This window comes from Brassica oleracea, chromosome C4 (assembly GCF_000695525.1).
Source record: "Brassica oleracea var. oleracea cultivar TO1000 chromosome C4, BOL, whole genome shotgun sequence".
Taxonomy (NCBI): domain Eukaryota; kingdom Viridiplantae; phylum Streptophyta; class Magnoliopsida; order Brassicales; family Brassicaceae; genus Brassica; species Brassica oleracea.
The window spans coordinates 12,416,996-12,444,137 of NC_027751.1; the positions used below are offsets into that span (position 1 = coordinate 12,416,996).

The 27,142-nt window shown below is 34.7% G+C and overlaps 2 protein-coding genes and 2 pseudogenes across 2 annotated transcripts; 2 read left to right on the top strand and 2 right to left on the bottom strand.

Moving 5' to 3' along the window:
* The first annotated feature begins 1,278 nt into the window (after window positions 1-1,278).
* Window positions 1,279-12,051, top strand: LOC106342940 (annotated as a pseudogene).
* Window positions 12,052-12,148: 97 nt separating this feature from the next.
* Window positions 12,149-15,564, bottom strand: LOC106342939 (actin-related protein 2/3 complex subunit 1A). The gene is made up of 15 exons (XM_013782008.1): window positions 15,330-15,564; window positions 14,916-15,001; window positions 14,757-14,833; window positions 14,583-14,677; window positions 14,396-14,465; window positions 14,021-14,090; window positions 13,767-13,840; window positions 13,633-13,675; window positions 13,425-13,506; window positions 13,245-13,333; window positions 13,061-13,146; window positions 12,857-12,920; window positions 12,663-12,769; window positions 12,475-12,533; window positions 12,149-12,386 (listed from the first exon to the last, which is right to left on the bottom strand). The coding sequence occupies exons 1-15, from the start codon at window positions 15,397-15,399 to the stop codon at window positions 12,319-12,321; spliced, it is 1,140 nt and encodes a 379-aa protein (XP_013637462.1). The 5' UTR covers window positions 15,400-15,564; the 3' UTR covers window positions 12,149-12,318.
* Window positions 15,565-20,066: 4,502 nt separating this feature from the next.
* LOC106340330 lies at window positions 20,067-22,397 on the top strand (annotated as a pseudogene).
* Window positions 22,398-25,095: 2,698 nt separating this feature from the next.
* Window positions 25,096-26,254, bottom strand: LOC106338148 (F-box/kelch-repeat protein At4g38940-like). The gene has a single exon (XM_013777188.1). The coding sequence runs from the start codon at window positions 26,170-26,172 to the stop codon at window positions 25,096-25,098; it is 1,077 nt and encodes a 358-aa protein (XP_013632642.1). The 5' UTR covers window positions 26,173-26,254.
* Between the last annotated feature and the right edge of the window lie 888 nt (window positions 26,255-27,142).

The window sequence follows — 27,142 nt, forward strand, 5'->3', positions numbered from 1 at the left end:
TCAGTCCCAGCTTTCGAGAGACATTTGAACCCCGTTTCCACGGCTCCAAGCGGCTTAACTCGCTTCCTAACCTTATAATAGTACCATCTGACAATAAGCTTTCTTGTATACTTTCTTCCTTTGTGAAGCAATTCTGATTTCTCCAGCTTGAAAAGTTCCCCATCTTTTGTAGCCTTCTCATCTGTTACTTTAGAGCTTCTGCGAAGTCTAACTTTGAACCGGACCTTATGAAACACTCGTTGCCCCCTCTGTTGTTGAACTTGAGAGAGATCAACTCGGCTCTTATACTTGCTCATTTCCTCTGATTCAGACTCCAGTATTGCTTCATCCTGCAAGGTCTTCATCGCAGCATTATTATCATCATGTTCTAGTGCCTTACCCTCCTCAGCGAAGATACTTTGACCTCCTATCAGTGTATCAACATGACAATCTATATCCATAGGAGCAGTAAACCCATACACGAAGAGATGACCCTCTGGCTTCACTCCTGTAACGAAGATCTGCCTATTTCCCAAACGGATCTGCATATAATCCTTTGGATTTCTAAAACTTGGAGAGTCTAGGAACATTCCCCAGCTCTTACAAGCTTGCGCAAGCTTCACCTGTGTTGTTCTCTTCTTCCGATGGTACTGATTCTTCATTCCCACACTCTTCACTCCCAATCGCAAAGAGTTTGTTGATATCTCCAGTTTTTGTGTAACCAAAGGCTCGCGGTTTCTCCTTATCAGCCGTCTTTTCCGTTTCTTAAACCTAGCCTTGTGGTAGATTAGCTTGATCGGAATCCTTCTGAGCCTGATACCTCCGTTGAGCCTTAGATCTTCAAACCTTTTAGGGATAAAAGCGTTATGAGCTTGAGACTCACCATACTGCAGCTTCTGACTGTCCAGCCAAAGCACTTCACGAAGTTTTCGATCCACATCCCTCTATATGTATGATTGTAGTAGCTTCTCGAGCTTATCACTGAAAACCATTTTTGTTTTTTAAATCTCAAAGTCTAAAGGAACTTGAGCTCTGATACCAATGATAAGTCCAGGGGTTGAGCTTATCTGTGGAGAACAGAAAGGGGAGAAGATTGAGGAAGAGCAAGGTAGAAAAGAAGATAGAGAGGAAGAAATTAGGGATTGAACCCGTTTTGATTTGATGATCGTAATTCGATAGATGTTTCTTACAACGATGGTGATTACATATAGTGCATAAAAGGCTTAAAAGTTAAATAAGAGTTAAGGCCCATTAATATTCAAGTTGGCCCATTTATAGACTTATCATTATGCCGACCGCCGTTTGCTAAACTCTTGATCGCGCCATCTCGTGCGTTCTCTCGCAGTCGCAAACAACATCAAAGATAATGAATCAAATGCAAAGGATTCTTCTCTCTGCTCGTCGATTATCTCCCTCAATCATACCCCCGTGTTGTTTTCTCCACCGGCGACCGTTTTCGACCTCAGAGACCGACGCTTCGTCTGCAGTATTGTCCTCTTCGCATCAAAAGATCCAAACTTTCGAAGAAGACAGAGCTTCCGATAAAAGCCGAAGCAGCACAAACACATCTTTTCTCAAGGAACATGAACTTGCCAAATTCTCCGCCAAAGTTTTTTTTTTGTCAAAAAATCCTTTCCGCACAACCCGTGAACAAATAAATTTGTACCCACACCTGCCTAATTTTGCGGGTAACCCTCGGGTTATATTTTTATTTTAAAAAATATTTATTTAATGGTGTGGAACAAGAGGTTGAGAGGCTCAAACTACGGGTTAAAATATCATATAAATAATATATTTATAATTAAAATTTTAAATATCTTAAAATATTTTGATTATTATTTTTTAAAATTCCTATATTTTCTTTAAAAAATATACATATTTACGAAAAAAATGTAAAAAAAAAATTTGCGGGATGGCGGGTACCCGCGTTTCAAAATCCACCAATCCGCATCCGCACCCGCACCCGTACCCGCGAATCGATATTTCTAAATTTTTCGACCCGCACCTGCCCCGCGGCGGGTCAAACGGGCCGGGCCCCGCGGGTAAAGACTCATATTCCCAGGCCTATCCGCTTGATGAGAAAAATGACTCCTCCATGCAATTTAATATTAGTGTTTAAGGCGTTGGTAGGCCTGTCTAATATGGTAAAACCGAACCATACCGAACCGAACCGAACCGAAATAGACAATATGGCATGGTTTTGGTATATACCATATAAACCGAATGGATATGATTTTATAAAAACCGTAGGATTTGGATATGGTTTGGTTTATAACCGATTAAACCGAATAAACCGAACAAAACCGATCAAAAGTAAAAACATGTAAATATGTACATATTTTATAACGTCACATGAAAAATATATTTGTTATATAAGTTATTCTTTTGTTAATAATTATTACCATATTTTTATAGTAATAAAGAATCATAATTTGAAAAACACTTAAAATATAATTAAATAACAATTCATCGTAACTGAGGATTTTTATTTTCTTAGTCTTCTTCTTTTAATCATTTTGTTTTCTTTTATCATTGATTAAATTGAAGTGAAGGTTATAAATTTGATAGGTAATAACTAGAAAAAACATTGATTAAATTGAAGTGAAGGTTATAAATTTGATGGATACTAACTAGGAAAAAAATTTCACAACTTTTTTTTATTTATAAACGAACAGAGTTTCACTCGAAGAAGCATGATTTTGATAATTAAATACGGAAGAGTGGAAAAACTTTTCTTTAATTTTCTTTCATACTTCTCTTTTTTTTTTTCAAAATTTCGAGCTTTGATTTTAATTCTAGATTTGATTATTTCATTTGAAGGTATAAGCGTTTTTATTTTTTTGTTCTTTTATTTGAAAATATAATATATTTTTAATAAATGACTGCGATGACAATATGACTCTAAAATTTATAAACCGAATAAACCGAAAACCGGCGGTATATAAACCGAACCGAACCGAAGTAAATATGGATTTAAAATGGTAGTTATATTTTAATAACCGAAATACCGAAAAACCAAAAAAAACGAACCGAAACCGAACCGATATCCGGATTGAACACCCCTAGGCGATGGTTACAGCTATTTAAAATTTAACTTCGAGGTAAAGACTTATTATATTACTTGCTGGCCTCTGTTCTTTGAAACAATAGACTCTTGAGTTTTGAGAGCTTTGCTTTATTCTCTTATTATGTGAAAGGTGGCATCCTGAAGGGCCCTTTAAGCCATTGCATTTCAGGTGCATTACGTTAATTTTGTTTTCCTCCTGCTATCTTGGCTTTTAACTTTGTTCTTCTCAGTAAGGATCCGAGTTCTGCTAGGCCTTTTGAAGGTCTGAGACTTATTGATGTAGGTTGCGGCGGTGGACTACTTTCCGAGGTATTCTCTTTTCATGAGTTCCAGGCTTACCATTTTTAGTTGGAATACTCTTCCTTTACCTAGACCATTCTAAGTTGAGTGTTTCTGGTTACAACCTTGGAATGACATTGCTGTTAGTTATAAATAAAGAAGATTTAGTTAGTGACCGGTGGCTTGTTGTTTTTGATTTGTTTGAAGCCTCTAGCACGGATGGGAGCAACTGTCACAGGAATTGATGCCGTTAATAAGAATGTCAAGATTGCTCGTCTTCATGCTGTAAGGTCGTCTCTTACTTACGTGTATCTTTGATTGTGCAGATAACGCTATCGTTTGTGCTCACTATGGCGATGTAGTTTTCATGAATGCCTATGTATTTGATCTGTCAGGGTGCAGTTCTTCTCTAGTTTGACTTTGATTCTTTGACTCTGCAGGATATGTGATGTAGCATACATCTTACTCCTGTTAGACTTTGGTTTTCTATTTCCTTTTTCTAAAGTTAGGTTTGATTTTCTATTTTCCTTATACGTTTAGGAGTCGGTAGTTTTCCTTAACCGACTAGGTCTTTTATTTTCGTTATATATATGTGCCTTCTCGGCTTTGTGAGAGACACAACTTTGAATTATTGATTAATAAACTAGAGCTTTTGTGTTAACAAACTCTTGAATCCTTACTTCCGGGCATTCTGTGAGAATTCAACGGCTTTAAGCAGGCTTAGCTAACGGGTATTCTCAGAATTCAACGTTACCTTCGCATTATCGGTTACTACAGATACTTCCGCTCCGTAAGGTTGGTATCAGAGACTTTTAATTGCCATTCCAATCGTGATTATCGATCGTCCAATGGCACCTCGCCCATCGAACGATTGGGTACAGATGCAGCAATTCTTGGAAGATTTTCAAGAAAACTTTCAAGATAACATGCGACGAACAATGGCTGAAGCAATTCAGCAAGGAGTACAGGCTGGAGTCCAAGCCGCCTGGGCAGCAATCGCAGCTAACGCCGACGCTCCTCTCGCTCAACAGCCACAACGAAAACAACGCCACAACAACAACCCTATCTTCGAAGAACAAGACGACGATGACGTTTTGGATAACCCCTTCGGCGATAACAACCAACAACGTCAACAACACCACCATCGCCAACATTGCAACGATGATGATTTTCGTTGGAATTTGGGTTTAAAGATAGATATCCCTGAGTTCCATGGAGGATCAAAACCAGAGGAGCTACTAGATTAGTTTGTAACGGTCGACGAAGTCATTGAGTTCAAAGACGTTCCGGAACAAAAACGAGTCCCTATTGTCACTACGCGTTTTCGAGGGCACGCCGTCTCTTGGTGGAGCCAAACTAAGTTGTCACGAACTCGTCGTGGAAAGGAGAAAATCACTTCTTGGGAAAAGCTAAAAAAACATATGCGGAAAACGTTTATTCCGTATAATTTTGAACGCTTATTATTCCAAAAGTTCCATAACATCCGTCAAGGTTCACGCTCCGTGGAAGACTATTCTAACGAATTTTATCTGATGCTCACACGTGTGGATATTCATGATTCTGAAGATCAATTGGTGGCGCGTTATATCGCGGGTTTACGATCCCAGATACAGACCATACTGCACCAGTTTGATCTCCGAAGCTCGTCAAAGAGCCCTCCTCATGGAACAACAGTCACGATCAAACACTAGTCAATGGACAAACAACTCTCGTCCTCGCACCACAGCGACAAACGATGACACCAAGACAGCAACAGATCGCGACACTACTACCCCGCGCAACAACAATCGACCGGCCGACACAACAGCAGCAAAGGCACGCCCAGCACGGCCGAATGCTCTTCGGTGTTTTACATGTGGGGAACGTGGCCATATACAGACAGCATGTCCTAAGGAACGTCGCGGGTTACTTGCTTCTGATAAAGAGATTATAGGAGAACCAATTTATGATGACGAAGAAGAACAGATAGAGAATGTCGAAGAAGAGCAAGTCACGGGTGATACCGGAACGTTTCTAATGCTCCGTCAAAACTGTTTAGCTCCAAAAACCAGTGAAGCCTGGCAGCGTACTTCGCTATTCAGTTCTACTTGCACGGTGAAAGGGAAAATATGTCGTTTTGTGATCGACTCAGGTTGCTCCGCCAACGTCGTATCAGAGGAAGCCGTGCGTAAGCTAGCACTCACAGCCGAAGCACACCCGCACCCATACCGTCTCTTATGGATGCAAACAGGAGCAGAAGTCTACGTTTCTAAACGCACTCAAGTGCTCCTATCCATTGGATCCTTCTACAAAGAAACATTATACTGCGATATAGCTCCGATGGATGTGTCTCATATCATTCTCGGTCGTCCTTGGCGATATGATCGGGAAGTACTCCACAATGGCAAACTTAACACACATTCGTTTATGTTTGAAGGGCGCAAGATCACTTTGCTCCCTTCACCCGAGGTTGACATTACCACGACCAAGGATAATCAACAAAACACGCCAAAACAGAGCCTCCTAATCATCTCCAAATCTCAATTTGAGGACGAGCTGCGTACTGCTTGTCCAATTTTTGCGTTGATCGCTGCCGATGTGAAAATTGCAACGACTAATGTCGTCCCGCGCGATTTTGAAACAATCATCACCGACTTCCATGATCTATTTCCAGAGGATTTACCCGCTGGATTACCTCCTCTAAGAGACATACAGCACCACATTGAGCTTGTCCCTAATGCCGTCTTACCTAATCGGGCACATTTTCGTATGAGTCCCGAAGAGCACGAAGAGTTACGACGTCAAGTAGAGGAACTATTACTTAAAGGTTACGTGCGTGAAAGTCTCAGCCCCTGTGCCGTCCCAGCACTATTAATCCCAAAGAAGGACAAAACGTGGCGTATGTGCGTCGACAGTCGGGCAATCAATAAGATCACAACACGTTACCGGTTTCCTATACCTGGTTTGGATGATCTGCTAGATCAGATAGGAAAAGCCACTATTTTCACTAAATTGGATCTGAAAAGTGGCTATCATCAGATTCGAATCCGCCCAGGGGATGAATGGAAAAAAGCTTTCAAGACGCGCGAAGGGTTGTTCGAATGGCTCGTTATGCCTTTCGGGTTATCCAATGCTCCTAGCACATTCATGCGAATCATGAATCAAGCGCTGCGACCGTTTATTGGAAGATTTGTTGTGGTTTATTTTGACGACATTCTCATATTTAGCAATTCTCTTAACGAGCATCTGCTGCACTTACGGGATGTCTTACTAGCCCTTCGCCGGGAAAAGCTTTACATCGCCAAACACAAATGTGAGTTCGGCGTTTCCGAAGTTTTGTTTCTTGGCTACGTAGTGTCTGCTGCAGGCCTCCGCGTGGACCCTTAGAAAGTGGCTGCCGTGTCCTCTTGGGCCAGTTCCGACGACTATCACCGACGTTCGAAGCTTTCACGGGTTAGCGTCTTTCTATCGGCGGTTTGTGTATAACTTCAGGACAATCATGGCACCAATAACGGATAGCATGAAGAACACTACCTTCGTATGGTCACCTGAGGCATCACAAGCGTTCGAGCTCATCAAACTCAAGTTAACAACTGCTCCTATACTAGTACTACCGAACTTTGATCTACCTTTTGAGCTTCATTGTGACGCTAGTAAACTAGGCGTTGGCGCGGTCTTAAGTCAACAGGGGTGCCCCGTTGCCTATTATAGTGAGAAGATGGCAGGAGCTAGAGCTCGTTACAGTACCTATGACGTGGAATTTTATGCGATCGTGCAAGCAATAAAGCATTGGCGCCATTACCTTGCTCATAAGGAGTTTGTTTTGTTTACCGATCACGTCGCGTTGAAATACCTGGGTACACAGGATAAAATATCGTCGCGACATGCTTCATGGATTGCTTATCTTCAACAATTTACGTTTGTGATTAAGCACCAGCCGGGAAAACTAAATAAGGTTGCGGATGCTCTGAGCCGCAGGCACGCGTTAGTTGCAACTCTGCGGGTCAGTGTCCTTGGATTTGAATGCTTCGCGGAGTTATATGCAACGGATCCTTTCTTTGCGGCCGTGTGGACAGACCTTAACCAGAACGTCCGCTCCGACTATTCGATTGTCGAGGGTTTCATCTTCAAAAACAACAGGTTGTGCGTCCTCGAGAGTAGCTTACGTTTGCAGATCATTAAAGAGTTACATGGTGAGGGCCATGTTGGTCGAGATCGGACACTTAAGCTTGTGACTGATTCTTATTTCTGGCCAACTTTACGGAGGGATGTGGAACGGTTGGTAGCTCGCTGCACGACTTGTCAACGGAGTAAGGGCCATGCGTCTAATGCTGGTTTATATCTCCCATTGCCCATTCCGACACATCCTTGGAGCGATATCAGCATGGATTTCGTTCTCGGTCTACCTCGCACTCAACGCGGTAGTGACTCAATTTTTGCTGTGGTTGATCGTCTTTCCAAGATGGTGCACTTTATTCCTTGTAAGAAGACTGCAGATGCAGTCCAGGTCGCTCAGCTCTTCTTTCGCGAGATATATCGCTTGCATGGGCTTCCTACGTCCATTGTGTCTGATCGGGATTCCCGTTTCATTAGTCACTTCTGGCGTTCCTTGTGGAAGTTGTTCAAAACCAGCCTTGATATGAGTTCTGCTTATCATCCTCAAACAGATGGTCAGACTGAGGTCGTCAATAGAAGCTTAGGGAACATGTTACGTTGTCTTGTGGGTGAGAATTTACGGTCGTGGGATACTGTCTTGTGTCAGGCTGAGTTCGCTCACAACCACGCTCACAACAGAAGTCTCGGCTTCAGTCCGTTTAAAGTTGTGTATGGTGTTATCCCTCGAGGGCCGTTGGGATTGATGGTAACTCCACAACCCGGGGAATTTCATGGTCGCGCTGAGGAGTTGATCCGCGAGCTTCACAGTGTCCATGAACGCGCTCAAGATAATCTCGCAGGGACAGTGTTAAAGTATAAGCGAGATGCGGATTCTCGGCGACGAGAGGTTCATTTTCAGGTGGGTGATCACGTTTGGGCAGTCATGACTAAAGAGCGTTTTCCAACGGGACAGTATAATAAGCTCAAACCACGGAAGATTGGTCCGGTGCAGATCATCAAGAAGATCAACGCCAATGCATACCGGCTTCTTCTTCCTCCGCATATTCAGACAGTGGATGTCTTCAACGTTAAGCATCTCTTCAAGTTTGAACCTGATGACGATTTGCTTTCGGGATTCGTGGACGAATCTCTCGTACGGGAGGGGACCTGATGTAGCATACATCTTACTCCTATTAGACTTTGGTTTTCTTTTTTCTTTTTCTAAAGTTAGGTTTGGTTTTCTATTTTCCTTATACGTTTAGGAGTCGGTAGTTTTCCTTAACCGACTAGGTCTTTTATTTTCGTTATATATATGTGCCTTCTCGGCTTTGTGAGAGACACAACTTTGAATTATTGATTAATAAACTAGAGCTTTGGTGTTAACAAACTCTTGAATCCTTACTTTCGGGCATTCTGTGAGAATTCAACGGCTTTAAGAAGGCTTAGCTAATGGGTATTCTCAGAATTCAACGTTACCTTCGCATTATCGGTTACTACGGATACTTCCGCTCCGTCAATATGGATCCAATTACTTCATCAATTGAATACCATTGTACTACAGCAGGTATTCTATCCTATTATCGCAGATGGTGAACAATTCGTAGAATCTTCTGTATAGGTAGGTTTTGGTTTGTCTCTCCTGTGCTGTGTCTGCTTGCTAAAGTAATAGTCTCTTGCGCAGAGAAGCTAGTGGATCAGGGGAGGACGTTTGATGCTGTTCTTGCCTTGGAGGTTTGTCAAACTTCTCTGATACTTTTTTTCATTCCAGTTTCAAATGTTCTCTGATTTCTACAATGAAGGTCATCGAGCATGTAGCCAACCCTGCAGAATTCTGCAAATCCTTGTCAGCATTGACCATTCCCAACGGAGCCACAATACTCTCTACAATTAACCGCTCTGTGTGAGCATATGCATCAGCCATTGTTGCAGCAGAGTACATTCTACAATGGGTAATCTTCAGTTTCACCACCTCACCAGTCTCTTGTTAACACCAAGTTTTACATTTGGTCTTTTGTAAAATCAAATCACCTGCAGCTTCCTAAAGGCACACACCAGTGGTCAAGCTTTCTAACTCCTGAAGAACTTACTATGATTCTACAACGCACGTCACTTGATGTAAGCTGTTTCTCTCTCCCATCAATACTGTCTATGTTAAGCTGACTGAAACAATACAAAAGTACTATACGTCTGTGGACAAGAAGGATTGTTCATCTGGTTTTCTCTTAGAGGACATTGTGGTAGAAATGTTAAATCATGAAGTTATTGGTTTGCAGGTGAAGGAGATGGCTGGATTTGTATACAACCCGATAACAGGAAGATGGTTATTGTCAGACGACATAGGCGTAAACTTCATCTAGACCTGTAAACTGGGCGAGCTTATGTCCATTAGCCCATGTCCATTAGCCCATATCTATTTGTCCATTTAATGTTTGCGAACAGAGAGTGGTCATGTCCATTAAGAACCATGTCCATTAAGGACCATACCCACTAACACCCATATTTTCATGGACTGCCATGGGGTCCATAATGACTATATAAGAAATTTTAAATTTTAATTTATAAGCCTACAATTATATACAAGTTCATAAAATTAAAATTCATCCATAAATTCAAAAGTACAACAATACATAAGTTCATAAGTACAACAATTCCGGTCTTGGCGGAAAAACTTAATTTTGCAGTTTTGACGGGAAAACTCGATTTTGCAGTTTTGGCGGAAAAACTCATTTTTGCGGTTTTGGCGGAAAACTAGATTTTCTGATTTTGGCAGAGAAACTCGATTTTTCGGTTTTGCCATGGGGTCCATAATGACCATATAAGAAAATTTTAATTTATAAGCATATAATTACGTATACAAGTTCATAAAATTAAAATGCATCCATAAATTCATAAGTACAATAATACATAAGTTCATAAGTACAATAATTTCGGCTTTGGCTAGAAAAATCGATTTTGCGGTTTTGGCAGGAAAACTCGATTTTCCGGTTTTGGCGGGAAAATTTGATTTTGCGTTTTGAAGAAAAACTCAATTTTGCGGTTCTGACGGAAAAAACTCGATTTTCGGGTTCCGGCGGGAAAATTTGATATCAAAATTTAAGCGAAAAAATCGATTTTACGATTTTAGCGGAAAAACTTAAATTTTAGAAACCCTAGGTTTTGTGATCATTGGACAGTCTACGTCCATGAAGCCCAAAACCAACAAAGACCATTTTCTTAATGGTCTTCCACATTTTGTCCAATAAAAACCAACTAGCCCCTGATCCGCGCGCCAGCGCGGATATGAATTTTCAGTTTTTAATTATTTATTTTATTAACTGCTGTATTTGTAATATTCCTTCATATTATATTTATTAAGTAAATATTTTTTTTGCATCTTAAACTATCTATATTTTTACGAATGTGTGATATCATATAAAAAATAAAAAATAAAATGAGCATAGAGTTAATTAGATAATTTTAAAAACAGAATTTTTTATTTCGTGTCCGATATCATATAAATAATAATCCGCCAAGTTAACAAAAATCATGATTATTTTATGTGTAATTTTTTTTATTTTGACCATTTCCTTAAAACTATATTAAAATTTATTTATTTTAATTAGAATATTTTTAATATCTTTACCTTTTTTTAAATGCAACTCAATATTTTTTTAACAATTATAACAAAATATTTAAAAAATATTTTTAGAATTTGTTTGAAAAATATGAAAATTATATTTTAAGTTAAAATTATCCTAAAATATGATAAGTTTTGATGTAAATGAAAACTCAAATTATGTCAAAAATAATGATATTCAATGATAATAACAATTTTAATTGATTTTTTTAAAAAAAATACAGTTACAAAAATATTGTTTGAAAGAAAATTCATATATCTTTCAAATATTAAATGAAAATGTTATAACTAAATAATAAAAAATATAAATAAAAACCATAAATTTAGCAAATGACAACTGCGTTATATTATGCTAAAAAAATTTTTATAACAATTTATCAAATGACAAATGAGTTATGAGCAAATAATACCATATAATTTTAAAAAACATAGCCATTCTTGAATATTTTTTGAATAAATAATTATTTTTAAATTTAATCAACTGAAAATAATATCCGTACAATTGTGTGAGTCAAATTCTAGTTTTATTGATGCATGTTATATATTAGTGCCGCATGTTTTTGGTAACATTTTAATGATGCACGTTTTTAAAAATCTCCATTATTAAAATTATGCACGTAAGGATAACTCATGAGTTTTTTTGTTGATTAAATGACATTATGTCCAAATTTATTTAAGTATATTTCATTAAGGTAACTGAAAAAGACAAACAATAAAATAGAAAGTTTAAATTCATTTAAGCATATTTCATTAATGTAACTGAAAAGATAAGTAATAAATTAGGCAATTTTATTCGTTTTAGGATATTTCATAAATGCAACTAAAAAAGACAAGCAAAAAAACAGAAAGAAGTTTAATTAATGAATAACAACATTTTCAAATGGATACTTCTCTTTTAATAATATAGATGGAAAAAATAGGTTTGTCTATATTAAGCCCGTTTGTATATGGACATGGGCAACCATTGGACGGCCCGTCCATTTGACACCTCTAACTTCATTGCTTATGGGACCAAAAAAGAATGATTCTGTAGAGTTATAATCCATCGTTCAAGCCTTGTGTCTCTGCATATCTGCTCCAAGAAGTTGCTTAGAAGAGTACAGTAGTTAAATTCGCAATAAGTGAGAATTGTATACAACCTAAAAACTTCAGTTGTCTGTGATAGATCAGCAGATTTTGTTCTTGATTATAGTTATCTCATCCGAGACTAGAAGATTCACTTTTGTTGATATAACGAAAATGAATCAATCGTGAAGCTTTGAAGATATTACAAAGATCCAGATTTGTATTATTTCTGTGTTTATTAAAACTGATGGCCAAGCTCTTCTTCCATGTTCTCTAGATCCCATATGGCTATCTTGCCATCCAATCCTATAAATAACAAACCAATATAGGAGGAACAAATGAATCGGGCTGATTCCATGAATATGAATATATCAGTTTTAAATTAGTGACTAACCTGAAGTGCTGAATCGCATTACTTTAGGACTCCCAGCTTTGCTAAGAGATACAATGGCACTACAAGTTTCAGGTAAAATTAGAGGTCAGGCTATGTCAGAGAATGGAGTGAAAGAGTCAAAGCAACTCTACCTTGCACGTTATTTTGTAAAAGCAAAGTTAACTTAAGACAAGACAGTATTTTCTTACTTTATGCAGTTATCATGAACGCCTCCACGTGATTTTGAGGACTCAGAAGCTTCGTTGGCTGTTGTAGCCTTTGACTGACCATAAAATTTTGTAAATGCTTCAGAAAACTGAAAACATAAAAGTTAATGAACAGACGGTTAGACAAAACAGAACAAGCTTAAGAAAAAATACAAGAAACGAGATTTGGTATGTACCTGCGAACTATAACTAGCACCTGAGGATTCTGCTTTCTTCTCTCCTATGTATCTGATAAAGCTCCTGCAGACCAAAAACTAAATGCTTATAACAAAGCTAATATAGATGTGATCTTAGCATGATAAGATGCTGGAAAGATTCAACTGTCTGTAAATAGCTAATAAAAGGAGAAAATTAAGAAGATATTTGTGACAGTTACACACCATATCCCAGTATCATCTGCAGCAAATACCATGGGGTTGCTGTCATAACCAACGCCTATCACCATTTTCTCAGAAATAAAGAGGACCTGAAAATAGAAAGTTCCAGATAATATATCAGTTCGGGACATAACACGCGGAGAAGACCAGGTTCTCAAACGTAAAACAAGTGTGGATGCTGACCCACATCACGAAGCGGCAAATCTCTAAATGCAACGCTTTGGGCTAAAGGAGAAGGACCAACGTCATCAACAAAGTAAATCATGGAGCTATGACCTATACAAGATTACAGATACATAGAAAGTGAGACGACGGGTTGTCTATAATCAGTAGATCGCAATGGATCAAGTGTTGAGAATGTTCTAACCTACATAAGCTAAGGTGTTTCCACTTGGAGACCATTTCACACCAAAAGTCCAAGAATATGAAAGATCAAGCTGAAGAATTTGCTGCTTCAACAAAGACACAGCCCAAAAAAACTCCCTAGTATTAGATGAGAGGGTGGGGAGAATATCTATACATGGCATAATCCTATGTATATTACTAAATAAGTACGCCTGCCATAGAAAACAAACCTCCCCAAATTTAGATTCCGCTGGCGAGCCTGCTTGTGGATCCCTGTAACATCCCAGTTAGTGAAGAGAAATAAGAAACTGGCTCATATCTGCAAAAATGGTTTTAAAAGTAGATGTTCAAGTAATGCGCTTACTTTGTGTCAACTCCTTTGATGAATGTTGAAAATACCCGACATTTTCCATCGGTAGATGTCGTTGCCAGAAGAATCTAATGCAAAACAGACAATAAGAGAACAAAACATTGGAAAATTATTCTAGTATAGGGATAATGTACTGAATACATTGTACTCTATCCTGGGACCAACTTCTAGACTGTTCTTGGTAGATAAAGCATCTACAGAACGACTTAGCTACTGAAATACACAGAGGTTGTGTTGATTGCACGCACATTATTAGGATGCCAAGCAACACTTGTGACTGAAGATTCATGCCGTTTCCGGATAAGTTTACTGACCCACCTGAGAACAGTAAAACCAAGCAATGTTAGCCTACCAAAATACCAAAACATAATATGAAGTTCATAATATACTAGAGAGAACTGCACATGTTCCAAATATTTCAAAAACCTCTCTATACAATACAAAATTATGTAGGGACAGATAATATATATAAGTTAACATGCAAGTACATAACACAGTATCCACCAAAAAGAAAGTAGGTAAAACAAGTATCATAAGATAATACCATTTACTAGCATAAAAGCGGAGGCAACATGCCAAAGAAAAATCCATGACTAATAATGAGAAATAAGAGAAGAAGATACCAGTTATTCTCTTGCTCATAATAGCATATACACACAGTTTTAGCACCACTTCCAACAGCAAACTTGTTCTCTAAGAGTATTAAACAAAAAGATGGGAAAGTATATTAGAAGCTGCAGAAAGTACAGTAAGTCTTAACTAGAAAAATGAATCTAAATAACTCGTGACTTTTGGATCCGATACGTTTACCTTTTGGACTCCATTGGACACAAAGTGCAGCACGATTTAGTCTGAGAATAACAAGAGTTGGTACCCATTCACCTCCTTCCAGGCTCCACACATACCTTCAAGAATTCCATATTCAGTTTAACGAAACAATGACAAGAGTGAACTAAGCATATAAAAAAAAAGATTGCAACGTACGAGTTCCTGTCATGGGAAACAGTGACGATTTTGTTGGACTTTGAGCTCCAATCAATCCCAGAAACAATTTGGTCATGCTGCAACAATTCAAAACAAAACTCATCAAGAAAAAAAAATGCATGCTCATTCGTTTTCAGAAGAGGAGGCAGAAAGCTTCACCTTTTCGAGGACATGTAACCTCTCCCACTGGTCTTGTGATGATTTATAGATATGAACTTCATTGTTGTTAGGACAAAGTGCAACCACTACAAGGAAAACACAGAGACATAACTGATTAATGCTTTGAAAGAAAAAAGAAATTAACTAGACAGTGGATTCATCAACTAATGTACAATGTTGCTTCATACCAACTGTTACTAAACCCAAACTACTAAGCATATATATAACAAGGCATAGAGACCCATTTAATCAACATCTTGATTCGTTCTTTAAGTAAAAACAGATACCGACAAACAAATACATGTCGGAACAAGAATTTACCAGAAAGATATCAACTTTCGGGAATTTACAAGAAAAATTGAATTCTTTTTTTCTCATCTTCACAAAAAGGAGCAAGAGGTAGGAAAAACTTACTGGAGAGATCAGGACTCCAAGCATGGCAAGTGATTGACTCTGCGAATCGGTGAACATCCACCACTGCCATGAATGATCCTTCTTTAACTCCACTTTTCTCTCAGAGAACAGATCGGTGGAATGAATGATGGTGGCGAGACTGATTGGTGAAACTCCGATGAGATCCGAGACGTGAATCCAAAGAGAGATGTTGTTTGTCTTTTGCGCTAAGTCTAAGTTAAAAAATGACCAATTCAATTTTACTTTTCCTTTTTCAAAATAGCCCAAAACTAATGTTTTTTTTTTCTCTAAAAAGAATTAAAAGTTCGACCGAAGTATTTTTGGGGGAGAGTAAAAATATCATCGATGCAAACAATTAACTAGGGTTGAGCAAAAATACCCAGCTAAATCCGATCCAAAAAAATAATATCAAACTTGGACTAAAATTGATTAAATATCTGAACTGATTCAAAAATTTTAGAATCAAAACTGAATCCGATCTGAACCAAAGTATTTCGAATACTAGAATGTATTCGAAATAAATTTATATACTTAAATATAAATTACTTATTTTTAAATTTAATGTATATTAAAACATTTAAATTATATAAAATATTTTTAAATTGTCCAAAATATTTTAAAATATATAAAAATAATCAAAATTAAATGTTTAAAATAACTAAAATATACTCAAAACATCAAAAATGAAATATTTATTGATTTCCTATCCAAATATTCAAATCAAACTAGTTTATATATTAATTTTAGGTATTTTGAAATATGTTATTCAAATTTCTATGTAGAATATTATTTTGTTTATAGATTTTGAAAAATTTTAAGTATATAACAAATTTAAAAATTTAAAATAATTTAAATGAGTTATCTGAATCCGAGACATCTTATGGGAAAGGTCTACGTCCACCTTCATTGTATTAATTTCTGCCAGGTTTGTTTTTATTAAGCCACTTTTAATCTTAAAATATGAAGAATTACGGAAATATGGCGCGTGAAATTCGATCTACTCCTGACTCAATGATAAATGATTACCTATCTGAGAAAGTAGTTGTAGATGCAGCGTCTGCAGCCAGGGGCGGAGGCATGTTAAAGGGAGTGGGGTCAGCTGACCCCGCATGATTTTAATTATTTGTAATGTTTTCTCCAAATTTATAGCATTGACCTCGATACAAATTTTTAATTGAATCCTATATTTTGTGAAATCTACATAACTTCAACTAAAAAACTATTTTATTATCTTAATTTTAAATAAACTCATATAATTAATTTTAGCTACACAAAATAGAATTCTAAATTCAGTAAAATATCAAGTATGTATGTTCATTTTCCTTGTTTCAATTGCAGATTATACTAAAATTTAAAGAAATGGTTAACAAACTAAAATTAAAATTAATGGTATATAAAAAATAAATAAATAATCATAGTTTTGATGTTTTCAAATATATTAAAAACTATCTTTTGATTCATATTTTAATACTGGTAACTTATATAAAGATCTATTATATTTATATATTAGGTGTCTTATCCGCACATGCGGACATAATCTTTTTACGAATATTTATTAATTTATGTCTTATTAATTAAAATGTGGTATACTAAGTTATTATATTAAATTTTTTATTAAAATATATACTTATTATTGTGTTAATTTTTTTAAAACAATCATATATTAGAAATATTTTTGAAAATATATTTATACAAATTTTTTGCTTGACTAATATTTAATTATAAATTTTTTTATATATGAATTTTAACGTTTCCAAATAGAGAAATTCTCTTGGATAGTCTTTCTAGTTTATTTTCACAAAAATAGTATTTCAATGTGGAAAATGACCAAAAGATGTTTTATTAAAGAGTAAAAATATGCATCTATGCCCTTTGGGTTAACTAATCTTGACTTAGGGTTTAGAGTTAAAAAGTGGGTTTAGGGAATAGGTTTTAAATTTCAAAAAACAAAAAATAAATACTAAAAATTCCAAAATAAAAAGAAGCTATTTTAGTCATTTTATTTTTTGAGAGCTATTTTTATCACAAAAACTTTAAAAAAATGTTATTTGAGAGAATTGCCCTTCCACATATCAACACAGTATATATAAGAATTATCTTATTTTATAAATATATTTTTTGATTATTTATTATATAATATTAAGGAAATTTAATATTATCAAAAACAAATTCGTTTTTAAATATATATAATTCATTTAGAGTATTATTTTAATTAATAAATTAGTGACTCATAAAAACTAATAATAAATCAATGATCTAGTTAAAAACCTAAAACCTAATAAAATATGACAAAAATAAGAAAAATAACTAAATATTTAATATAACATATAAATTTAATATTATTAAAATAAAATTCGTTGTTAATTATATATAATTTAGCGAAGTGTGATTTTGAACTAATAAATTAGTGAGTCTGTTAAAAACAAATAATTAATCCATGGCTTAGTTAAAACCTAATAACAAATGAAAAATATACAAAATTACCTGAAACATGGATAACAAGATAAATGAGAAAATTAACTAAATATTTAATATAACATATCAATTTAATATTATTAAAATAAAATTCCTTTTAAATTTTATATAAATTAACTAAGTGTATTTTTAAACTAATAAATTAGTGACTCAATTAAAAATTAATAGTAAATTAATGACTTAGCTAAAACCTAATAACACATGAAAAATAAACAAAATTACCTAAAATCAAGGATAACATGATAAATAAGAAAATTAAATAAATATTTAATATAACATGTAAATTTAATATTATTAAAATAAAGAAAAAATTTCTAAGATAGCACTAAAAAAGTTTTTGTCACAAATATTGCACATAAGGAAAAAAATGACTAAAATATTTCATTAAAGAGATTAATTTACACTTATACCCTTATGATTAACTAATCCAAACCTTATGGTTTAGAATTAAGGGGTGGAATTTTGGAATTAAGGTTCAAAATTTTATAAAATAAGTACTAAAAATTTGAAAATAAAAATTTGAAAAATAGTTTCAAAAACTATTTTCGAGTTATATAAAGAAAATTTGAAAAATAAAATAAAATAAAAATTCCAAAAAAAATATAAAAAATTTCGAATCTGAAACTATAAAAAAAATTATTTTTTTATTATTTTTTATGTTTTTATATATCTAGGGTATAAAAGTCTTTTGCCATCTTAAATGAAATATTTTGATCATTTTCTTCCTTGTGTGCTATTTTGTGACAAAAACATAGAAAAAGTCTATCTAGGAAAATTGCCCTAAAATAAAATTCGTTTTTAATTATATATAAATTAACTAACTGTATTTTTCAACTAATAAATTAATGAGCCAGTTAAAAACTAATAATAAATTAATGGCTTAGCTAAAACCTAATAACACTTGAAAAATAAACAAAATTACCTAAAATCATAGAGAACATGATAAATAAGAAAATTAACTAAATATTTAATATAACATATAAATTTTATATTATTAAAATAAAATTTGTTTTTAATTATGTATAAATTCACTAAGTGTATTTTTAAACTAATAAATTAGTGACTCAGTTAAAAACTAATAATAAATTAATGGCTTAGCTAAAACCTAATAACACATGAAAAATAAACAAAATTACCTAAAACTTGGAGAACATGATAAATAATAAAATTAACTAAATATTTAATATAACATATAAATTTAATATTATTAAATTTAAATTCGTTTTTAATTATATATAAATTTACTAAGCGTATTTTGAAACTAAAACCTAAAACTAATAACACATGAAAAATAAATAAAATTACCTTAAACTATGGAAAATATGATAAAAAAAATAATTAACTAAATATTTAATATACCATATAAGTTTAATATATTAAATAACGAAGAAGGCCTAAAACTATGGAGAAGTAGACACATAAGCCTAATCACTTCAAAAATAATAGTATAGATTATATTTTAATATCAATTAATTCAAACTAAATTATCAACTTTAATTATAATATTCTACTCCAAATAAGTGTTAATCTTTCAGTAATAGTAAATAAATTCAAAATTTTAAGATTATATAATGATAATGCCAAATATTGTTTTCTATGTTTTATTTTAATATTTTAAATATAAAATTGACTCTAGTTGAAAAAATTTCTGACTCCGCCACTGTCTGCAGCTATACAATGGAAAATCTTTTGAGCGCTTATCTGAAGACTCAGAGAAACAGCAGGAAACAGCTAAATTGAAGGTAATGAAGCAATGACATGGATAAATATACACATGCATCTTTATGAATGTATTGTTTTATATCTCCCACCTTTATGAATTGGAAGAGAAGACATCTACTATTAATAAGGAAAGTGGTTTGGCTCTCTAAGAGACACACGTGGTCGTCTGAGCTTGCAAAAGCAAGAGAGCGCGTCGTCATACTTGAAGGAGCTCTCTAACAGGCACATACAGTCCACGTTGTAATCATATATTTTTCCGTAGATGGCTTCAACTGTTCCTTGTGCACAAAAAAAAAGGCTTCAAAGTTCCTTTTCTGATAAACTATACCCGAAATACACAATTTGGTTTATTATATTGCATGACCATATGTCCACATGCTCCTTTACATAGTTTATTCACGTTAGGTTTCACATAGTTTAATCACGTCTAAAAAGTATATATCATCTTTTGTCGATTTTTGTAAGAAACAGCTCATTTTCAATCATCTCCGACAGCAACAGACTATTATATTACACACAGAGGCATCGATCGATGTTAAGGTGTTAACGCAAAACCTTTTTAAAACGTTTTGTCCCTTTGTTCTGTTTCTGAACACACACACACACGAAAGGAAGAAGAAAGATGGAAGCGAAATATGATCGTGCTAGTGAAGTAAAAGCTTTCGACGAAATGAAACTCGGAGTAAAAGGTCTCGTCGACGCCGGAATCTCAACGATCCCTCGTATTTTCCACCACCCTCATCTCAGTTCACCCGACCAAACTCCCTCCTCAACGATGACGATCCCAGCAATCGACCTCGGAGGTGGCATGTTCGAGTCCACGGTCACGCGAGAGAGCGTCATATTAAAGGTCAAAGAAGCAATCGAGAGATACGGATTTTTCCAGGCGGTTAAACCATGGGATACTGATAAGTATCAAAGAGCTTACTTCAGGAAGAAATCAATGAAAAATGTTAACTTGGAGGTTAAGTCGAGTGGTGAGAAGGAAGCTGAGACTCTGATGCAAACAGAGGGTTTGCCGTTGGATAAGGAAGCTAGGACTCTAAAGCAAACAGAGGGTTTGCCGTTGGAGGATTGAGGGACGACTTGAGTATAAATAAGAAGTGACCGTTAGAGAGAATCTTTTATGCTTTGTATGTTCATTGTAGACGCTATGAGTCTAGAGGCGATCGCTATGAGATCGTAGATGAAGATCATTATCAAAGATACATCCGGTCTTTCATGTTTCGCAATTGAAGTTGGCTTTAGGTTCTTGTGTGGAAGTGAAGCCATTACCATTAGAGAAGTTGAGTGAAGTTGACAGTATTTTGTTTCCGGAGGATGTGTTAGCGAAGCGATATGATGATGAGGGTTATTTGGAGTTGTTGGTGAAGTGGGTGCATTGTCCTTCTCATGAGAATTCATGGGTATCTAATGGAGAGTTTGTGGAGCATTATCCTGATTTCAAGCTTGAGGACAAGCTTGATTTCAAAGTATCAAAGAGCTTACTTCAGGAAGAAGTCAATGAAGAATGTTAACGTGGAGGTTAAGTCGAGTGGTGAGAAGGAAGCTGAGACTCTGATGCAAACAGAGAGTTTGCCATTGGATGAGGAAGCTAGGACTCTAAAGCAAACAGAGGGTTTGCCGTTGGAGGATTGAGGGATGACTTGAGTATAAATAAGAAGTGACCGTTTGAGAGAATCTTTTATGCTTTGTATGTTCATTGTAGACGCTATGAGTCTAGAGGCGATCAGTATGAAATTGTAGATGAAGATCATTATCGTCATGAGATGATGATCTTCATCTGAACTTACGGAGCTACTTCTTTCATTAATAAACGAGTATTTTCTCTTACAAATCTTTCAAACTACTAAAGTCTATCAGATACCGACTGATGTTATGGAGAAGATGAAAGATGGGGGGATTCGTGGGTTTCACGAGCAAGATCCAGAAGTGAGGAAGAAGTTTTGTAGCCGCGATTACACCAAGAAGGTTACTTACAGAAGCAACTTCGATCTCTATAGCTCTCCATCTGCGAACTGGAGAGATACTTTAAGCTGTTGTATGTACCTTGATGCTCCAAAAACAGAGGATTTACCTGAGATTTGTGGGTAAGAAAATCTAAAGACCACTTTATTGTTTTGATACTATTGATAGGGTTTTGAAAGTTTTATTGATCTTAATGTTTTAGGGAAATCATGTTGGAGTATTCAAAGCGAGTGATGGAACTTGGGGAACTAATCTTTGAGCTTTTATCAGAAGCCTTAGGTCTGAATCCTAGCCATTTGAAAGAAATGGAGTGCGTAAAGGGTATATCGATGCTCTCTCATTACTACCCGCCTTGTCCTGAGCATGACCTAACGTACGGCACAAGTCCGCATTCAGACAGATCTTTTCTCACTATTCTTCTCCAAGACGACATTGGTGGGCTTCAAGTTCATCAGGATGGTTATTGGGTCGATGTTCCTCCTGTTCCTGGAGCTCTTCTTGTCAACCTCGGAGATCTCTTACAGGTAATTAGTTTAGTTTATTGTGAATCAGATCATTAGTCTTAACTCATTTGTGGGGAAACTTTGGTATTACAGCTTATAACTAACGACAAGTTTTTGAGCGTGGAGCATAGAGCATAGAGTTTTGGCTAACAGAGGTAAAGAGCCTCGCGTTTCTGTCGCGTCGTTCTTTGTGCATCCTTTACCGAGTTTGCGTGTATATGGACCGATCAAAGAGCTTTTGTCTGAACAAAATCCTCCCAAGTACAGAGACACTACCGTCACTGAGTATTCGAAAAATTACATTGCTAAAGGACTAGCCGGGAAGTCTGTGTTGCTTCAGTTCAAGATCTGATAAAAAAAAACTGTCTTCAAAGGTTTTTCATTTGATTGCTCTGTATCCAATAAAATAAGTATATTGCACAATCCAACAAATAAAGTATGTTGTAGTCTGAGCCTATTAATACAAATAGTTATTGTGGATCTTAGAGCATGATTATCGGTAGGGTTTTTTAAAAAACTATTTTTTGTTTTGGTAGGGTCTTTTAAAAAACTATTTTTTGTTTTTTTTTCTTTTACTCTGAAAAAAAAAAATTAAAACCGAACCAATCGCAGACCGCCACGTGTCGGTGGGCCCGCGAACAGTACAAAAAATCCTCCACAAGCTATCCTTATTTCACCTTTATGTGACCGATTATTCTCCTATTTTTGGGACCTACACCTTAAAAACACACTAAAAACTCTTTCAAAAGCTCCCGTTGGTGGTCATAATGTTGTTTTGATCATTTTTTATTAGGCTGTTTTGGAATCTCTCTCCCCAAATTACATATCTTTCATACACTTCACACATATTCAAATACTAGGTGATTTTCCCGTACTCATTCACATATATAAATATTTATAAAGTAATTTTATTAATATTTTATTGTTTTATTTTAAGTAATTTGTAATTTATATTTTAGTTGATATGTATGATTTCATAAAAATAATATTATGCTATTTAATTATATGTATGATTTATTTTAAATAATATTATGTTATTTAAATATAAGTATAATTTTGAATATATAATATCTAGTCTATTTGGTTATTATTCAGATGTATTAGATAACATATACTTTTCTAATTCAATCATAATATTTTTTTTATATATTTTACAATTTTGATTAATTTTGTTCTTTTTATTTAATTCTTGCCTAAGATTTTTAAATATATTTTATTAAGATTATCTATAATTTAATACATGTTATTTTAAAAATCAAATAGTAAAAATTAACTATTAATTTATTCAAAGTTATATCAATGAATATAGCAACAATAGTATTTTCAAACCTGCATGTATATAAATTATACAAAAATCTTAATTGAAATAGTTGGTTAATATATGTATAAAATTATTGAAAATTTCATATTGATTTATCTATGTTCAGTCATTCTATAATTTATATGTATAAAAATAAAAAATATTACTATAAATAGTAATAATATATTACTTTTTGCTAAATTTTAATTTTAGATTAAAATAAGTTTGGATTGGTCCAATTACTCATTTTGTGGATATATTGTGTCACATATATTTCTTTAAATTAAAATACAACTATTTTCAATCGACTTAAACTAAATCAAATCAATTGTGTGCATTGTAGTAGTCTGGCTCTTCATCTTAGATGTGTAAGTACACTTTTGATTTTTAAAAAATTAGTATATGCTAATTTGAAAAACTAAAATTAGAAAAAAATAAAGTGATGATCGGAACAAAGTAGCATAAAAACATAACTAATAAATTTTAAAAGAGTAAATTATTTCTTTACTCTAATGACAAATTATTTTCGTAAACTTTTTATGAAATAACATTATATATATAAATATTTCCGTTTTAAATTTTATGAATGTAATTTATTCTAAAAATAATTTCAAAAATATAAAAAAGGAAGCGTAAGTAGAAATAAAAAGAATAATATTGATTATTTATTAAATATCTTATTTTCTGTTATTTAAACTATTTTTGCTAATAATTATAGAAATAGATTGATTTAAAATAAAATGCATATTATTTTTTTTTTTTAAATATTTGTTCAAGATTATCTTCTTAATGGAAGATTCTTTCTTTACTTCAAAATAACAGCTTATTTTGTAAATTGTCCTTTTTTATGAATCATGTTATATTTAAAATATATTTTCTTTTTAAAATATTTTTAATGTTCTTTACTATATAAAGAAAAGAAAAAAAATTAAAAGAGGAAAACTAAAATATTTTTTAATAAAGCAATTATATATATTTGATTCATTAAGGGTACTAATGTAATCAATTATCGTAAAAGTTAACGTGAGCGCGACAAAAAAATTACACAAGTACATTGAGCTAAACCTAGCTATTTATAATCCTCATGTTGTTGTAGCTTAATGATGATGATTTTATCAGGAGCCTTAAACCTAGCTAAAGCACACCTTTCGAAGAAAAAAAAGTGTAGACTTAGATGTTCTTAGTAGAGTAATTTGCTGGTAGTATTTAACATGCTAAGAGTACAGACTGATTCGAGATGCCAAGTTCTCGGAATTTGGCACAGGTGATGCAGTTAGGCGTAGGTCTTCATAAGGCAGGAAGTATTGTCGGTTGTCGAATCGTCTATGTAATTTTTCCTATATCATAATTATAAGATCGTAATAAATCAGCGTTAAAAAAAAAAGTACAGACTGACTCGAGATGCCAAGTTCTCGGAATTTTGTTTTGTCTCTAAAAGGATTATAATTGCTACCGGCTTTGTGTAGTTCCAAATTTCAAATGTCAATAAAAATCTCTTATGTATAACCACATCAAACAAGTTATACATCATCATCGCATATAGCTTTCCTTAGTTACACGATTTTGCCTAATCATCATCACACACAGCTTCAATTCACCTAACTGAAACAGAGAACTAAATGTAGAATTATAAACTTAAATCCAAACCAGCATGTTACCATCTGTGGACATTCAGATGGTCAATTAGATTAATGAAGAAATGAACTCACCAAGGCATTTAGGTGGAGTTGGACATAATAATTATTTTAACAAAAATAAAACACAAATTATATATGAATGAAGGAGAGTTCATCATGCATCAAACCTTAACAGCTAGACATTTCCTAGTTCCAAAATTTCCAGTCAAAACATGATCACACCACTCAACTTTACCCCAAATCTCCCCTCCTTGACGTCTTTCCAGCGAAATCTCCGCACACCAAATCTTACTTGTTCTTCTGAAAACCAAAGCCATATTCCCACCGTAATTCACAATACGTAACCACTGTGAACCTGATGCCTCCGCCAACAATTTTTTCAAGCCTTCCACCACTCGCCAATACCTCATATTTGGATCATACGCTTTTAAGGTGTTCATTTCCCTATCCTGGTAGAGCAATACATCATCAACCACACATGCATTCTTCACCCAATGCGGACAATAAATCAGCATAAAGTCTTTTTCCCATCTACTTTCCACTGGCTTGTAGACATAGCTTCTACTACAATAATCCGTTCTGTATATTTTATCAGCCATCACCAGATTAGCATCCCTTGCTCTGAAACCTGCCTCCATATCTGGCTTAATCTCCCACTTTTGTGTTTCTATATCAAACACAACCATCAGATTCTTTTTGTTGTCATGATAGCAATGTCCAATAACATATATTTTCCCGTCGATGAAGCCAGCGAATTTACAAACCAAAGGAATAGGAATGCTTGGGAGGGTTTCCACCGTGTGGGATCTACAATCCATGCTAAACGCATTTGTCGTCATATTTGTAACCCCGCCAAAAACATATATCATAGAACCCACTGCCACAGAGCAGTCAGGGTAATACATAAAGGGAAGCGTCGAGGGGGCACAGAGCAAGTAGTGACTGCCGTTGGCTTTACGGCAGAGGATATACCAATGGTAAAGAGAAGAGTTGTTTATGTCAAAGAGGGCAACGTAGAGACAGTGCTCCGTGCAGGCCAACAAGGATCTTCTTGCGTGTAGATCAGGCGAAGCAACGAGTGATCGAAAGTGTTTGGAAACAAGGGAGAGTTTTGGATAGTCGAATCTTGATGAACGCGCTAAGATGTCAATGATGATATCTTCAGGAAGTGAAGGAATAATCAGAGACGAGGGTGGTTCTGAGGATTTATCATCCTCTGCCTTTGTTTTGGAAACCATCGACAATCAGCCAAATCACACAGAGAACACAAACTAGAATATAAAAAGCTCAGATCAATAACCGCCGTACAAGAGAGAAAAAAAAAATGCCTAGGGTTTAATGCGAAGCTTTCCAATAAGAACAATCTTATATAACCCTTTTCTTTTAATAATGTAAATCTAATCAGAGAAGTATAAATAAGAAATAATAAATAAGAAATAACCCTATAAAACGTACAAGTTATTTACAATACAATACCATTGAATGTAGATAATAAACTTAAATTTAATCAATCATTTTTTAAATTTTCCTAATTTAATAAATCATTTCCTAAATTAAAGCACAACAAATTCAGTAGGTTGCAATAACTATCGCATAACACCCATTAAAATTTTAAATTTCTGTGAGACAATTAGAACATCTATACTATACTAAAAGGGCTTGAGCTAGCTTTTTTAGGGTGTCCACGTCGGATTGAAAATTCATCCAATCACGAGGTTTTATTATGCCACATCACACCCGCTTTTAGTCTATACAGATTTTTCAAAAGCATACTCATGTGGGCTGTTAATATTTGGACGTGGCCCATTATCAGCCGAACTCTCTTCTTATCACAATGTTCTTCGATATCATTTCATCTCTTCCCCTTCACTGGCATCGTTACTGATTTCTGCGATTCAACGTTTATCCCGATCCACTCTCACTCATTCAATTCCGTAACTGACCCATTCAACAAAGTGTTGACCCTCGCTTCAGATTTTTCTGCGCTCTATATAAATGTTGCTCGACACTTCCATGGCAGCCCTAATTATTACTCAAATACCCATCGGGTGAAGCTGCTCTGAATGACTCACGATCGGTCGCGAGGTCAAGATATCAGAGAACTGTTATGTGAGTCTACCACTTCCTTTTTTTCCCTCGCATATTGTTTCACAAGGTTTTTGATTAGTTTTACTCAACTCAGGACGATCACGATCTACTGATTTTATC

What these genes read in the sequence shown, in the direction of transcription:
- LOC106342939 (XM_013782008.1), bottom strand. Translation starts at nt 15,399, where the DNA reads ATGGCAGTGGTGGATGTTCACCGATTCGCAGAGTCAATCACTTGCCAT. An exon ending in TGTCCAATGGAGTCCAAAAG is followed by an intron (nt 14,466 to 14,582) that starts GTAAACGTATCG and finishes TAATACTCTTAG; the next exon opens with AGAACAAGTTTGCTGTTGGA. An exon ending in AAACACCTTAGCTTATGTAG is followed by an intron (nt 13,334 to 13,424) that starts GTTAGAACATTC and finishes AATCTTGTATAG; the next exon opens with GTCATAGCTCCATGATTTAC.
- LOC106338148 (XM_013777188.1), bottom strand. Translation starts at nt 26,172, where the DNA reads ATGGTTTCCAAAACAAAGGCAGAGGATGATAAATCCTCAGAACCACCC.